Source organism: Physeter macrocephalus, chromosome 9, assembly GCF_002837175.3.
Source record: "Physeter macrocephalus isolate SW-GA chromosome 9, ASM283717v5, whole genome shotgun sequence".
Taxonomy (NCBI): domain Eukaryota; kingdom Metazoa; phylum Chordata; class Mammalia; order Artiodactyla; family Physeteridae; genus Physeter; species Physeter macrocephalus.
In genome coordinates, this window is record NC_041222.1 from 41,891,795 (window position 1) to 41,905,332 (window position 13,538).

The 13,538-nt window shown below is 41.0% G+C and overlaps 1 protein-coding gene across 5 annotated transcripts in view; it reads right to left on the reverse strand.

Annotated features, from left to right (window-relative positions):
- Positions 1 to 13,538, reverse strand: part of CFAP95 (cilia and flagella associated protein 95) — a 132,565-nt gene that overhangs the window by 54,832 nt on the left and 64,195 nt on the right. For all 5 annotated transcript variants that reach the window (XM_028493891.1, XM_028493893.1, XM_028493892.1 and 2 more), the window contains one exon: positions 8,835 to 8,943. In XM_028493891.1, the coding sequence (XP_028349692.1) occupies positions 8,835 to 8,943 (109 nt within the window). The remainder of the gene's footprint in view (positions 1 to 8,834; positions 8,944 to 13,538) is intronic.

Sequence of the window (13,538 nt, forward strand, 5' to 3'; positions counted from 1 at the left end):
CAGCAAGATCCTTTTTGACCCACCTCCTAGAGAAATGGAAATAAAAACAAAAATTAACAAATGGGACCTAATGAACTAAAGCTTTTGCACAGCAAAGGAAACCATAAACAAGACCAGAGCCCACTCTTAATCTCTGTGTTTCCTGTATCAGAGGTGAATGTTATCCCCCAATATTAGACCTCCCATCTTCATCAATAATAGAACACCCAAATTTTAGCTGGGCCCGTGAGGTTTCAGACTACATTTTCTAGTCTCCCTTATACATAGATATGACCAGTGACTGGTTCTGGACAACAGGGCATAAATGGAATAAATATATACAACCTCCAGAAAAGGTCCTGCTTCTGTATCTCTTCTTGCTGCATGGAATGTGGACATAATGACAGGTTTCCAGCAGCCATACTGGGCCCTACACAAGGGATGGCAGAGCAAGAATCTAGAAGCGGTAGGTCTCTGACAATTTATGGAACTTTCATACCAGTTCTGGCCTGCTATCCTCTAGACTTTTTACATAAAAGAATAAAACCTTTTGTGAACAGCCACTGTTGATTTTTGGTTTCTGTTGCACACAGGCAAACCTAATCCTACACCATCTTAATGTAAAAAATCACTTTGGTCTAGAAATGTTCATAACCTGACATAGGGTGGATAATTTATAAAAGCACTTCCATATGTTTAAAAGTCTTTGGGGCTTTATATATATATATCACAAACTGGAGATTGGCAATTTGATATGTGAGATAGCTAAATTAACACAGCACCAACTCACAGGCTAATCACTAAAATTTCCATTTAATTTGCATAATAAAATATAGCTTGAGTCAAATGGTAATATAAAAAATATCTAATGTGTGTACAGGACGTGCACTTCATGATATCATTCTTATTCCCCGTTTTCCTGAGTATCAATTTTTTTAAGTCCCAATTTCTAATCTTCCACGATGAACTCTTCCTATATGTGCTATACTTAAGAAAACCCAGGGACTTCCCTGGTGACACAGTGGTTAGGAATCCACCTGCCAATGCAGGGTACATGGGTTCGAGCCCTGGTCTGGGAAGATTCCACATGCCGTGGAGCAACTAAGCCCGTGAGCCACAACTACTGAGCCTGCACTCTAGAGCCTGTGAGCTACAACTATTGAGCCCGTGCACCACAACTACTGAAGCCCGTGCACCTAGAGCTCGTGCTCCACAACAAGAGAAGCCACTACAATGAGAAGCCCGCACACCACAGAGAAGAGTAGCCCCCGCTCAACGTAACTAGAGAAAGCCCGCGCGCAGCAACGAAGAACCAATGCAGCCAAAAATAAATAAATAAATAATTTTTTTAAAAAAGAAAACCCAGTAGACATATAACCTGGGTAACAGGTACAAGAAAAGAGCAAGTCACTTAGGGCTTCCCCTCAAGTTCCACATTTGAGTGTAACCTCTTTGTGCTGAGGCTGACTTACCCCCGGCAGAATCTTGCTTGGCAAGATTCATTTTAAATGATGCCCAACTGACATTTCTTTTTTGGCTTCCGTATAGGGTTCCCTGAAAGCATGCTCCTCTGACCCATACTGACATAAGTGCAGGTAATTCTCAAGTCAAGTCTCCCCTCTGATGCCACAGGCTGCTTCAGGAACGAGTCAGATCCCAATCCACCTAGTTCCCTGACTTCAGAGGAACATTTATCAAATTGCCTGTCTGATAATGTTCAGGCCCCACACTATAGCTTGATGAGCAGGACATGCTTCCACCCCCACCCAGTGGGGACAAGAGGGATGGGACTCAGCATGTACACCCCTCCAAATGGCTCCCCCAAATTCCAAATACCCTCATCCAGGTCTCTTCAATTTCAACATTTTCTTTGTTTTTTCCTTTTTTTTTAAACCTTCAACGTGGATGAGAGATCAAGAGGTTCAAAACCAGTTACGACCCAAATGCTCTGCATGTTCTCAATATGAAATGGAGAAGTTGACATCTTTTATCTTAGATCTTCAGTCATAATTGAGGAAGAGTCTTATTTTATCCTGTTAAACAGCACTCCTCCTACCACTGCCAAAAAAGTCATCATCAAAAAGTAATACAGGACTTCCCTGGTGGTGCAGTGGTTGGGAGTCCGCCTGCCAATGCAGGGGACGCGGGTTTGGGCCCTGGTCTGGGAAGAGCCCACATGCCACGGAGATACTGAGCCCTTGCGCAGCAGCTGCTGAGCCTGCGCTCTGGAGCCCGTGAGCCACAACTGCTGAAGCCAGCATGCCTGGAGCCGGTGCTCTGCAGCAAGAGAGGTCACCACAACGAGGAGCCCACGCACAGTGATGAAGACACAACGCGGCCAAAGATAGATAAATAAATAAATATTTTTTTAAAAAAGTAATACAGATACTTTGTTAAAAGTCTTTACCTTTAAAAATCATCCAAAAGGCTATTCTTATTTCTCAGCAGTAGTTTTGCCGTTTTCTGTTTTCGTGGCTCTACTTTCATGTCAAAGTGAACACAGTAGTACCACATACAGATTATTTAAAGGATCCCAGAGAAGCAGAGAGGCCCCCTTCCCATCATTATTTTGAACAACTGAGACTTACGGGGTGCAAAAAATAATTTCATTATTTTTCTTCACTGCCAGTTCAAGTTAGCCTTTATGGGATGGTTCTTTCCCTGCACCTAGAAGAGATAAATTATGGACAAGTGCCATATTTTCTTCTGGTCACTTTCAGATAACAAAACCACTGCTTGTCACAGAAGCAGTCTCAGTTAAGTAATTAATATTAGTAGAATAATCACTAGAGGGCCTTTTATTTGTCTAGTTGTCTGAGGAAAGGACGGAGAAGATTAAGCGAAGAAATAGAAAATCAGCTAACCCTCCTTCTACACACACATTCCTCTGCAGACTTCCCTGGCCTGGAGCAGACTCTAGCTGGAGGAGAAGAAAATCTTTAACCTTAAATAAAATTCATCATTTTGATGAGATATTTTAATTATTGAAATATGACCAAAAGACTTTTAATTATCTGAGAGTGACCATAAAAATTATGGAAATTGCACAAGATCTTATCCAGGGGTCGAGAAAGAACTAATTCCACAAAGTACGGTGAATAGACAACGGAGGCAAAGAATGTGTGTGTGTGTGTGTGTGTGTGTGTGTGATTGCACCTTTTGAGTGCCATTTGTTCAACCTAACAGTTATACCTGCTTAAGCAAATTGATATACATGAAATATTAAAATCTAGTTTCTCTAAAAGTTAAATTAGGGCATGATTATTGATATAGAAAAAGGGTTGCAAAGGAGGGTAATGGGATCAAAATGGCAGATGTCTCATTTCATTCACGTTCCAAATCCCTAGAAATGACAAAGAAGATGCTTGATAGAATTAATAAGCCCATAGGTACAGCATAAGACAAGGAAAGTACACTCAAGTTGGCCAAAATTTATACAGAATTTCCGAAACAGGAAAGGCAGATGCAATTGTGCTGATATTGGAATAGACAATCCAAAGTAGATCCAGGAGAGGATGCTGGAACCTGTGGCATCAACTCCAAACTCAGAGATTATGGAGATAGGAAGCAAGAGGGAACCCTGACTCAACAGCTCACTCTCCCTAAATATCTTCCTTTTCCCTGGTGTAAGTGGTTCTCCTCCACTGACATTTAAAATTACTCGGGGCTTCCCTGGTGGCGCAGTGGTTGAGAGTCCGCCTGCCGATGCGGGGGACACGGGTTCGTGTCCCGGTCCGGGAGGATCCCACGTGCCGCGGACCGGCTGGGCCCGTGAGCCATGGCCGCTGAGCCTACGTGTCCGGAGCCTGTGCTCCGCAACGGGAGAGACCACAACAGGGAGAGGCCCGCGTACCGCAAAATAAATAAATAAATAAATAAATAAATAAAATAAAATTACTCCATTTACAACAATTTGATCCATATGCCTCTTTCAGGTACTTAGATCTGAATGCTAGAAGCATCTGTAAGATTGTAGTGCTCAAAATACTATTCTACTATGTTAATCAAAGAAAAACATACCTGAACCAATTAAGTAAATGATAATTGAATTTCTCAAATCCATTATAATTATATCCCTTTTAGGGTCACTAATTTTTATTTTTTTAAATTCTTCTTATTTTTTTTAACCTCTTTATTCGAGTATAATTGCTTTACAGTGGTGTGTTAGTTTCTGCCTTATAACAAAGTGAATCAGCTATACATATACATATGTCCCCATATCCTCTCCCTCTTGTGTCTCCCTCCCACCTTCCCTATCCCACCCCTCTCGGTGGTCACAAAGCACCGAGCTGATCTCCCTGTGCTATGCGACTGCTTCCCACTATCAGTGCCACTCTCTCACTTCGTCCCAGCTTACCCTTCCCCCTCCCCGTGTCCTCACGTCCATTTTCTATGTCTGTGTCTATATTCCTGTCCTGCTAGGGTCACTAATTTTTAAATATTGTATTTTCATCCACTATAACAGCTCACATTTGAGACCTACTTAGGTATTCATCTATTCATAAAATGAATGTTAGCACACATTTGTACACTTTCAGCACACTTTTTTCATTTATTTGTCATTTTTAAGTCCAAAGTGACTGTGATGCAGTTAAAACTAATACTAGCCTAATTTGCTCATCAGTGTTGTCCTGTTAGTTCCAAAAATGCCTTGGCATTGATCCATTAGCTGTATAAGAAGAATCTGTTTAATGAAATTTCTCAAGTTCCTCTTTGTTCCTTTATATCTAAAATTTCTCACCTTCTATGACACAGCATCAAATCTGCTCTGTATTTAGTCCTTCTGAGTTTATGGGATTCAACATGCAGCACTTCCTCAGAAGTGGTCTTACGTAAGTCATTGTGACAGGGCCTTTGGTAGTGCCATGAGGGTCCTTGGGTGAGGAACTTTACAAATGAAGAAACAATGATAGAAGTACTCTTGATCATTTATTTTGCATGGGACTCACTCTGTTATAGCTAAGTAGTACCTCAATAAAGTCCAAATAAAATACTAAAACAAAATATTGGAATTTAAAACACAATTTCCCATAATCACTTGGACTAATAAGACAATCAGAGAAACTCCAGTGGCTTGAATTAAATTACTGCTCCGCTGTGAATCCATGGCCCCACTCAGCCTCCCGAAGCCTGAGGGACCACTGGGGTAGGAATTCGATTATGCCACTACTGAAACTTAGGTAGTAAGTTTCCAGAGTCCACCAACAGATGGTTCCTTTAAGCATTCACCTCAGGAGCTTCACGATGGTCACCTCCACTAGGAAGCCATCTTTGTTGTTTTTTTTTTTTTTTTTTTTTTTGGCTGTACCACCGCTCAGCTTGTGGGATCTTAGTTCCCCAACCAGGGAGTGAACCCAGGTTCTCGGCAGAGAAAGCAGAGTCCTAACCACTGGACTGCCAGGGAATTCCCTAGGAAGTCATCCTTGACCCTCCCATCAATCCATTTCAATTCAAGTGCCCCTCACAGCATCCTGATCTTCTCCGTATCATATCATCCATCATGTACACTGCCACGTGGTTGCAGGCATCCATTAACCCCATAAGCCTCTGAATTCCTGATGTACAGCGACCTTGCTTTGAATTATGTTTCTTACCCCAGCACTCAGCATGGTAAATTGGCATACATTTCTTATCCCAGCACTTAACAAAATAAGAGGACCTTAATACATGTTTGTTAAATACAGTCTTCTTTCCTTTCTTCCTTCCACATATATTTATTGAGCACCAACTATGTGTCAGACACCATTCTGGGAATTGGAGATATAGCAGAGAACAAAACAGACCAAAGTCCCTTCTCTCATGAGGCTTGTATTCTAGTAGGGGGAGACAGACAATTAACAACTAAAAAGTCTTAAGTATGTCCAGTCATTGAAGTGTCATGAAGAAAACTAAAGTAAAGGAAAGGGGTAGAGAGATGTGAACAGACTTCTATTTTACACACAAATGGGCAACTGGCTCATTGAACAAGTGGGACTTGTAAGTAGGTACAATTAGAAAACAAATCTATTCTTCTTCCATCGCTGCCCATTCATAGTTACTTGGAGGGGCTTATTCTTTTTTATGCTCTTTGATGAAATATCGGACAGGCTCCAGGACTTTTCTGGTCACTCTCAGATAATATATTGATAAAAACCTTCTTGCTACTTCTGTCTCAAGAAGAGCCTTTTTGAGGCAAGTAAAATGCCCAGTCCCATGTACTAGCCAAAACTTCATTTAAAACGAAAGATTCTTGGGCTTCCCTGGTGGCGTAGTGGTTGAGAGTCCGCCTGCCGATGCAGGAGACACGGGTTCGTGCCCCGGTCCGGGAGGATCCCACATGCCGCAGAGCAGCTGGGCCCGTGAGCCATGGCCGCTGAGCCTGCGCGTCCAGAGCCTGTGCTCCGCAATGGGAGAGGCCACAACAGTGAGAGGCCCGCGTACCACAAAAAAAAAAAAAAAAAAAAGAAAGATTCTCATTCCTCCACCTTGGGCATGTTTTAGTCTGGTCTGCTTCAGTTGGCTTCTTCCCAATTGTCCCCCTTGGATTTCTTCCTTATACACCAACTCCTTCTGGCTCCTTGAGCGTTTAAGATGAGGGTGATGGGACGTGAGGAAGGAGAGAAGCAAATGCAGGAAAGTGGACATGTAATCTTGCTTTGGTTTCCTCTGGGCGTGTCTGTGTCTGACCCTGTCTGGCACTGAAGGACGTTCAAAGCTGACTTTCTTAGGGTGTTCTAACAGAAGCTGAGAGCCTTTCTGGGAACATTCAATGGCATGTTCTGTGATGCAGGATGCCAGTTTCTGCACTTAAACGTCCTGCCTTAGCCCATAGGAATACAGTCGATCCCTCTTTCAGCCCTACCTGAGGTGCTCTTGGGCAGGCTCTAAAATGGCTCCCTGTCATCTTTCTCTTTTACATGGCCCATATCTGATCCCCCAAAGCCACATCTGGGCCTGAGTACTCACTTATCCTTGTCCCACCACTGATGTATATGTAGCTAGTTCCTCTCTTTCTGCTCTGCTGCTTCAGACAGATCACCAGAGCCTCATATCTATAACTTCACCAGGAACCCAAAGGGGTTTGCAGATGAGACTTACAGCACATCTTTTTCAAAATCCTGTCTCTATTTTCAAACTGAATTTTGGCTTTGCTGCATGTTGGGAAGCAGACCCAAGTTTGATTCAGTAACATTCCTATCTAATACACACTGTAAACCTGGTAGAGGAAGGACAAGGTTTCAATGACTATGAACGAAAGTCATAAAGAAGGTAAATATTATTTATACATCCTCTATTAAACTAAGGCTTAACTGCTACAATGCATGGAATATAAGGAATGAATATTTGAGGTTCCTACACCTCATATTTCACTTCATCTCACTTCCTCCCACAATCCAGAGACCAAGAAGATTTTCACTTATCAAAAATAAATGTTTTTAAGGGTCAAAGATGCTAAGTACATGCCAGGCAATGCCTGCCTTGCCCAACTTGTTCTTGTCCTCACCATGCTCAAGAAAACAAGGGTAAGCTGGGTTTGGGAGAGCAGGGCAGGGTGGTTATTTTCTGAGTTGGGCATTGGCCTCTAGAGCTCCATCCATGTGCTGGCTAATGACCAATTAGGCAGCCTGGTGCAAAGGCAAGAGGGCACGGTGGAAACTGAGGAAACCATCAGAATGCCCCTGAGATTTAAGCTGTGGGACAAGAGGAGAACAGAGCAGAGAGAAACAAGATGCCAAGAGAGATTGTGTGTGTGTCAGATAGAGAGGAGAGAGAGAGAGAGAGAGAGAACGTCTTGCTTTAGAGCCATCTTGGTTCCTATAAGTGTCCTCGTTTCATATCCAGGTAGCCGTATCTTTATAATAAATTCCCATTTTTCAGGCTATCCTTATTGTTCTCTGTCTATGGTAAACTATAACAGGAAGGGAGGAAACAGCATGGACTCTGCTAAGCTAATTCATTCCCATCACCCTGGAGAACAGAGAATTTTATAGAACCATTCCCAAAGTAGAATTATGGATCTTCCTAGGCTTACCCTTTTTCAAAGTAGCCCAGCCTTTTGGGGGCAGAATATGATATACAAACACAGTCTTCTCAACACATTCACGTCCATCCTTGTCAAATTACCAGCTCTTCAGGCCCCAAGGCCATCCTATGAGGTTGAATTGAGTCTTCAACTAGTCCCCAAACTCTTGACATTGTAGGACACAATTTGGGAGTCTTTAGGGAGTTGAGTTCCTGCACACTGATTGAGCAGACACCTAAATAGCCAAGGAGTAACCCACCCACAGCAATTCAAATAGGAAGTACCTATGCAATGGATACTCCTTTTGTAACTTAGTTGTACAAATGTTATAAGAATAATAACAGCATGTTTAAATTACTCACAATTCTATCCCCTTAAGACAAGTACAAAAGATCTGAAACCCAAAGAAATGGGTTCAGATTCTCACTCTTCCACTCCCTGGCTGGGTGACTTTGAGTAAATCACTTAACCTCTAGGAGATTCTCCCCAGTTGTAACATAGAGATAATAATACCTACTTCACAGGGTGATGGTGAAGGTTAGAAGAGACATCTAGCAAGATGTTGCAACTGCAGCAACAGCATCATAACAATAATAATAATTTCTTGAGTACTTTCTATGTGCCAGGCATTGAGTTAAGCACTTTATTGCTTTATTTTATTTAATTTTCCATTAACCTTATGAAGTGCTCCCATTTTACAGGTAAGGTCACTGAAGCACACAGTGGCTAGGTCACCTGCCTAAGTTACTAACACAGCTAAGAGGAGCACTGACAAAGTGCTCCTCCCTCTACTTTTTCATGTTTTACTAGGAGGAAGATTCCGGGCTTAAAGAAATTAGTAGCTACTACTTACTGGGTGTTCGTTGGTTCCAAGTCGCCAATATGTTGAATTACACAGTTTTTTTACTTCTTCAGGACCCTCTATATCATAATCTTTGGGATAAGTTTCTCTGTCACGGTGCCTTAAGAAAAAAATTAGAATCGGTTAAGGGATAAAGCTTATTTATCAGGTATTGCATTTGAATGTTGTAAAAATTATGCAATGAAAATTTACTATATTTGTGACCTTGTTCTAATAATTAATTTACTGGATTTGGGACATGTATTTCCCATCTCTTTTCAAGTAATGCTGAAGTTACTTCCTAAAAACAATTTAGCACATGTGATAAAACTAATAGTATCACAAAAAGCAATACTTATCCAACACAGTAATTATTCAGTGACTCCAGTGAAGTGAATCTTATTTAATAATGTTGATTAGTTACTGAAATAAATTCTAAAATAAGACATGTAGTATATTAGAAAGGCAACTTACCACTTTAGAAATTATTCTACCATGAATTTTAATTACAATTTTTTTTCAAAACGAGAGCAAAATATTTACTCATATGGATTTATAACAGTGCTTCCTGCTCCGAAAGAGGGTCTAAAGGAAAAACAGTTCTTAAAACACGTAGATGAAAGAGGAAAAAAATGTTCTGAAAGTCTTGACTGAAAGGGTGGTTGGATAATAATAAAGGAGGGCTTTGGGGATAGGAAAGGAAAAAGGAGGTGAAGTGGCCCACAACCAAAGTAGCTATTTTCACAAAGCTTTCTTGGGTGAGATAAAGGAAGCTGAACCCAAACACCCATCAAAAGATGCTTTGCTATCAAGGGATACAGGGCTAGGACTATGTGAGGGAACTGAGGTACCCAAGAATTCTTCCATCCATGCACCCATCTGTTCATTCATTCAGCCAATATTTTAAGTACCTATTACAGGCCAGGCATTTTGCCAAGGGATACAATGGGGAGTAAGTGTGATGTAATCCCTGCCTTCAGTTGCTCGTAGTCTGGAGAGAGACAGGCAATTAAACAAGAAAAATCTACAGTGTGGTAAGTATGGTCACAGGACTATAGAAGCAGAGCAGTATGCACTAACCTGGATGGGGCACCCAGCCTCCAAGTTAGAAAACCCTTTAGGACCTGACCCCCCACCTAATCCCACTGCACTGGAGCTGGGGCCCCACACTGCATTCAGATTATACACTTGCCTCCCCACCTCCAAGCATGGAAGCAGAGCTCTGCACAGAACACAGCAGAGAGGGAGCCCGGCATGTGAGCCCTCTGTCCTCCTCACGTCTGAGCATTAATTGCTAAACACTAAGAACATTTTGGTACCATACCATTTTTTGAGAGCCTGAGACAAAGCTCTCGCTGAAGTTCTTTGGGGAAATGTTGAACATTAAGAACCAGGAGTGATAGGGTGCATGGGGCCATGGGTTTTGAGTCATTGCTCAGCCAGGTCCTAGCTGTGTGACCTTGGGGGAAGTCACTTAATTTTTCTGTGCTTTTATTTTCACATGTGTAAAATGAGGACAGAAATTATACCAATACCTTTTAAGATTTTTATAAGAGTTAAAAGGAAAAAAATTAAAGGTGGAAGGTCCTTCAAATACTGTAAAGAACCATATAAACTTATGTACAGTGAATACTAATCCAGCTTCAAAAAATTCTGGTGTACAAGAATTGCAACTTAACTTTTCCATTATTGTACTTAATTTCTTTTCCAAGTGCTCATATTTCCAGGTGGAAAAAACTTAATCTTGGTCAATTCTGTGTCCCTTCCAACTCTAAAGAGTTCATGTGATACCACAATGGCAAGAATCCATCTTTGTTGTCATCATATCCCCTTGCTGGCATCTGTGGAAACATCCTCATTCTCCTGTGGTCTTCCATTATGGATCCGTGCAGATCTCTGCTATGCCCTCCTATTCCTGCCACACAATCTACACAGACTGGCACTTTGCCATAAGAGTGCCACTATCCACCCCACCAAAAAACTTTTTGTGTCCCTCTCCACCCAGGGTTCCTGGAAATGCAGATCCTGTCCCTGAGCTGTTTGCCTGGCCCACCAAGAAGGCACTTGTTTCATGTCCCCACCACACTAGGCTTGGGGGACACAAGAGCCCCACATTTCAACAGCCCTGAAAACACTACCCTGGGAATGTAGGGTTAGGCAGTGATAGCTCCCATCTGCTCTAGGATTTCCAAAGTCTTAATTCAAATTGGGAATCCCAGACAAATCCACATGTTCTCAACTTCTCTGGCCTCCTCCATCTTCAGTCCATGAACTCTTCATCTACTGTGGGAGAGGGCAGCCCAGCTCTTCATCTGTTCTTCCAAATCTATGGTGTAATCCTAAAACCTAAGGTTTTGAACTCCAAAGCCAAGAATTTGGCTCTTTTGCTGCCTGCTGGGTCATTCTTCCCTGAGGCAATAAAAACAGAATACCTCCCTAGGAGCATAGGAACAAGGGGCAAAGCACCAGTTAACATTTCTATGTATTATCTCCAGGGCCCACCTCTTTTTTTTTTTTTTAAACATCTTTATTGGAGTATAATTGCTTTACAGTGGTGTGTTAGTTTCTGCTGTATAACAAAGTGACTCAGCTGTACATATACATATATCCCCATATCTCCTCCCTCTTGAGTCTCCCTCCCACCCTCCCTATCCCACCCCTCTAGGTGGTCACAAAGCACCGAGCTGATCTCCCTGTGCTATATGGCTGCTTCCCACTAGCTATTTATTTTACATTTGGTAGTGTATATATGTCCATGCTACTCCCCCACCTCTCTTTTAGGCACTGTAGGCACAGTGCCCAGGGCTTGTGATACTTTTAGGGTCCCAGGAGAGTGTTTTAATCATTTTTAAATCATAAAAAAGAAGAATATAATCCAGTTTGAATTATATCCATCTTTATACCAAAGCAGTCATAAACTATCATTTTAAACTTTTTTTTTACTGGAGGAAGAGACCCATGAACGCAAAGATAATTAGTGTCCACGAAAGTCAGAATGAAGCCTGATTATCCCATCATGTATTTTAAGTTGTATTACAACTAGATTATTACAAAAAATGCAGTTATGTTCCTTTTCTCACCACAATCTCAGATAATAGCCAAAAGCCCAGCATTAAAACATGAATCTATAATGAAACTTTGGAGGACTGAGCTAATGCAGTTGGTATTCCCTAATGCCTGCTAGCTGCCCACAAATGATGTGCCCACAGCCTGCAGGCTCTGAGAGACACACAGCTGAAGACCTGCCCCTACTTCCCAGAGGCTGCCAGCCTAGCAAAAATAAATATACATGTTTAAAAAATTATAAAAAGTGGTTAAATATAAAATTAAATATAAAATATATATTTATTACATACTAAATATGTATTTGCTACATATAATAACAGTAAAAATGATTAGTGTATTATAAAGGAAACGGGAGGCCTAATTATTCCCTGACTTTATTATGTCAGTTGAACATTGGCTTGTGCCTCAGTTTCCCTGAGATGAACTGAGAATCATACACTGAGGACAAATCAATTGATTGAGAGTCTCAAGAGAAAAGTGACATAAAAATGCAAATATTATTATGTGTAATAATATTGTGTCTATCTAAAATATGCTTTGTTGGGTATTCTTAAATACTTCGTCAATACCAATTAAGTTTTACAGCATCTTTGTAAGACAAATATATATATATATATATATACATAAAAATAAAAATAATCTAGGTGTTATTTATATATATATATGCACTTTATATAGCCTCGTTTGCCTTGCTACCTGCATTTATTTATGGTTGCTATGACTTCTCATTTACTGCAATAAAAATTCTTTATGGGAAAATAATGAATATAATGATGTAAAATTTACAATGTCTCTAAAACAGTAACTTTCAAACTTATTGATCACAGTCCCCACCTATATACCATTACAATCCACCCTGAGAGTTTGCCAGTGTCTGGAGACATTTTTAGTTGTTGCATCTGGGTGGGGTGGGTTGTTGCTGGCATCTAGTGGGTGGAGGCCAGCAATGCTGCTAAACATCCTACAGTGCACAGGACAGCCCACCACAACAAAGAAATATCTGATCCAAAATGTCAAAAGTACCAAGGTTGAGAAAGCTCTAGAGAATGACCGTGTACCAGATTCTTAGATCAGTGGTCCCCAAACCTTAGCATTTCATGGAGTAGCAAAACTTTACACTCAAATTTGTAAAACCAACCTAAAATTACCAACATTTTGTCTTGACAGGAACATTAAAAATAAAACAACCATCTATCACCTTTAATAAGGACACTTAACACCAAAGATAAGTAAAAACAATCTTAGAGTCTTTTAAGTTGAATAAAGTTAGCTATATGAAAACCTTGCTACATTGCTACGTTGTCTTTACAGTTTGTACATCACTTTGGATTAGTAAAAAAGGTCATTAATTGACCAGCACTGGTCTAGTCTACAGACTGGATCTGCATATATTAATTTTCCCCAGACATGAATTTGACAGCAGCAGTCAGTTCAAGGCTAAAGCAGCTTGAATATAGGCATTCTGTGCTACTAACTGAAGGGAGAGCTGTGTAGACCCCTCCAGGGTCTCCTACCAGCAGGGCCAGAATCTTCCTTGATAATCAGCCTTGCTTCTGCTGAGGACTTTGCTCTATCAAGCCCAAAGCTAAACGCTGTGGTTATTTCTTTATATGAGAAATCTTTACGTAAGACATCCTTAATTACAAGAAA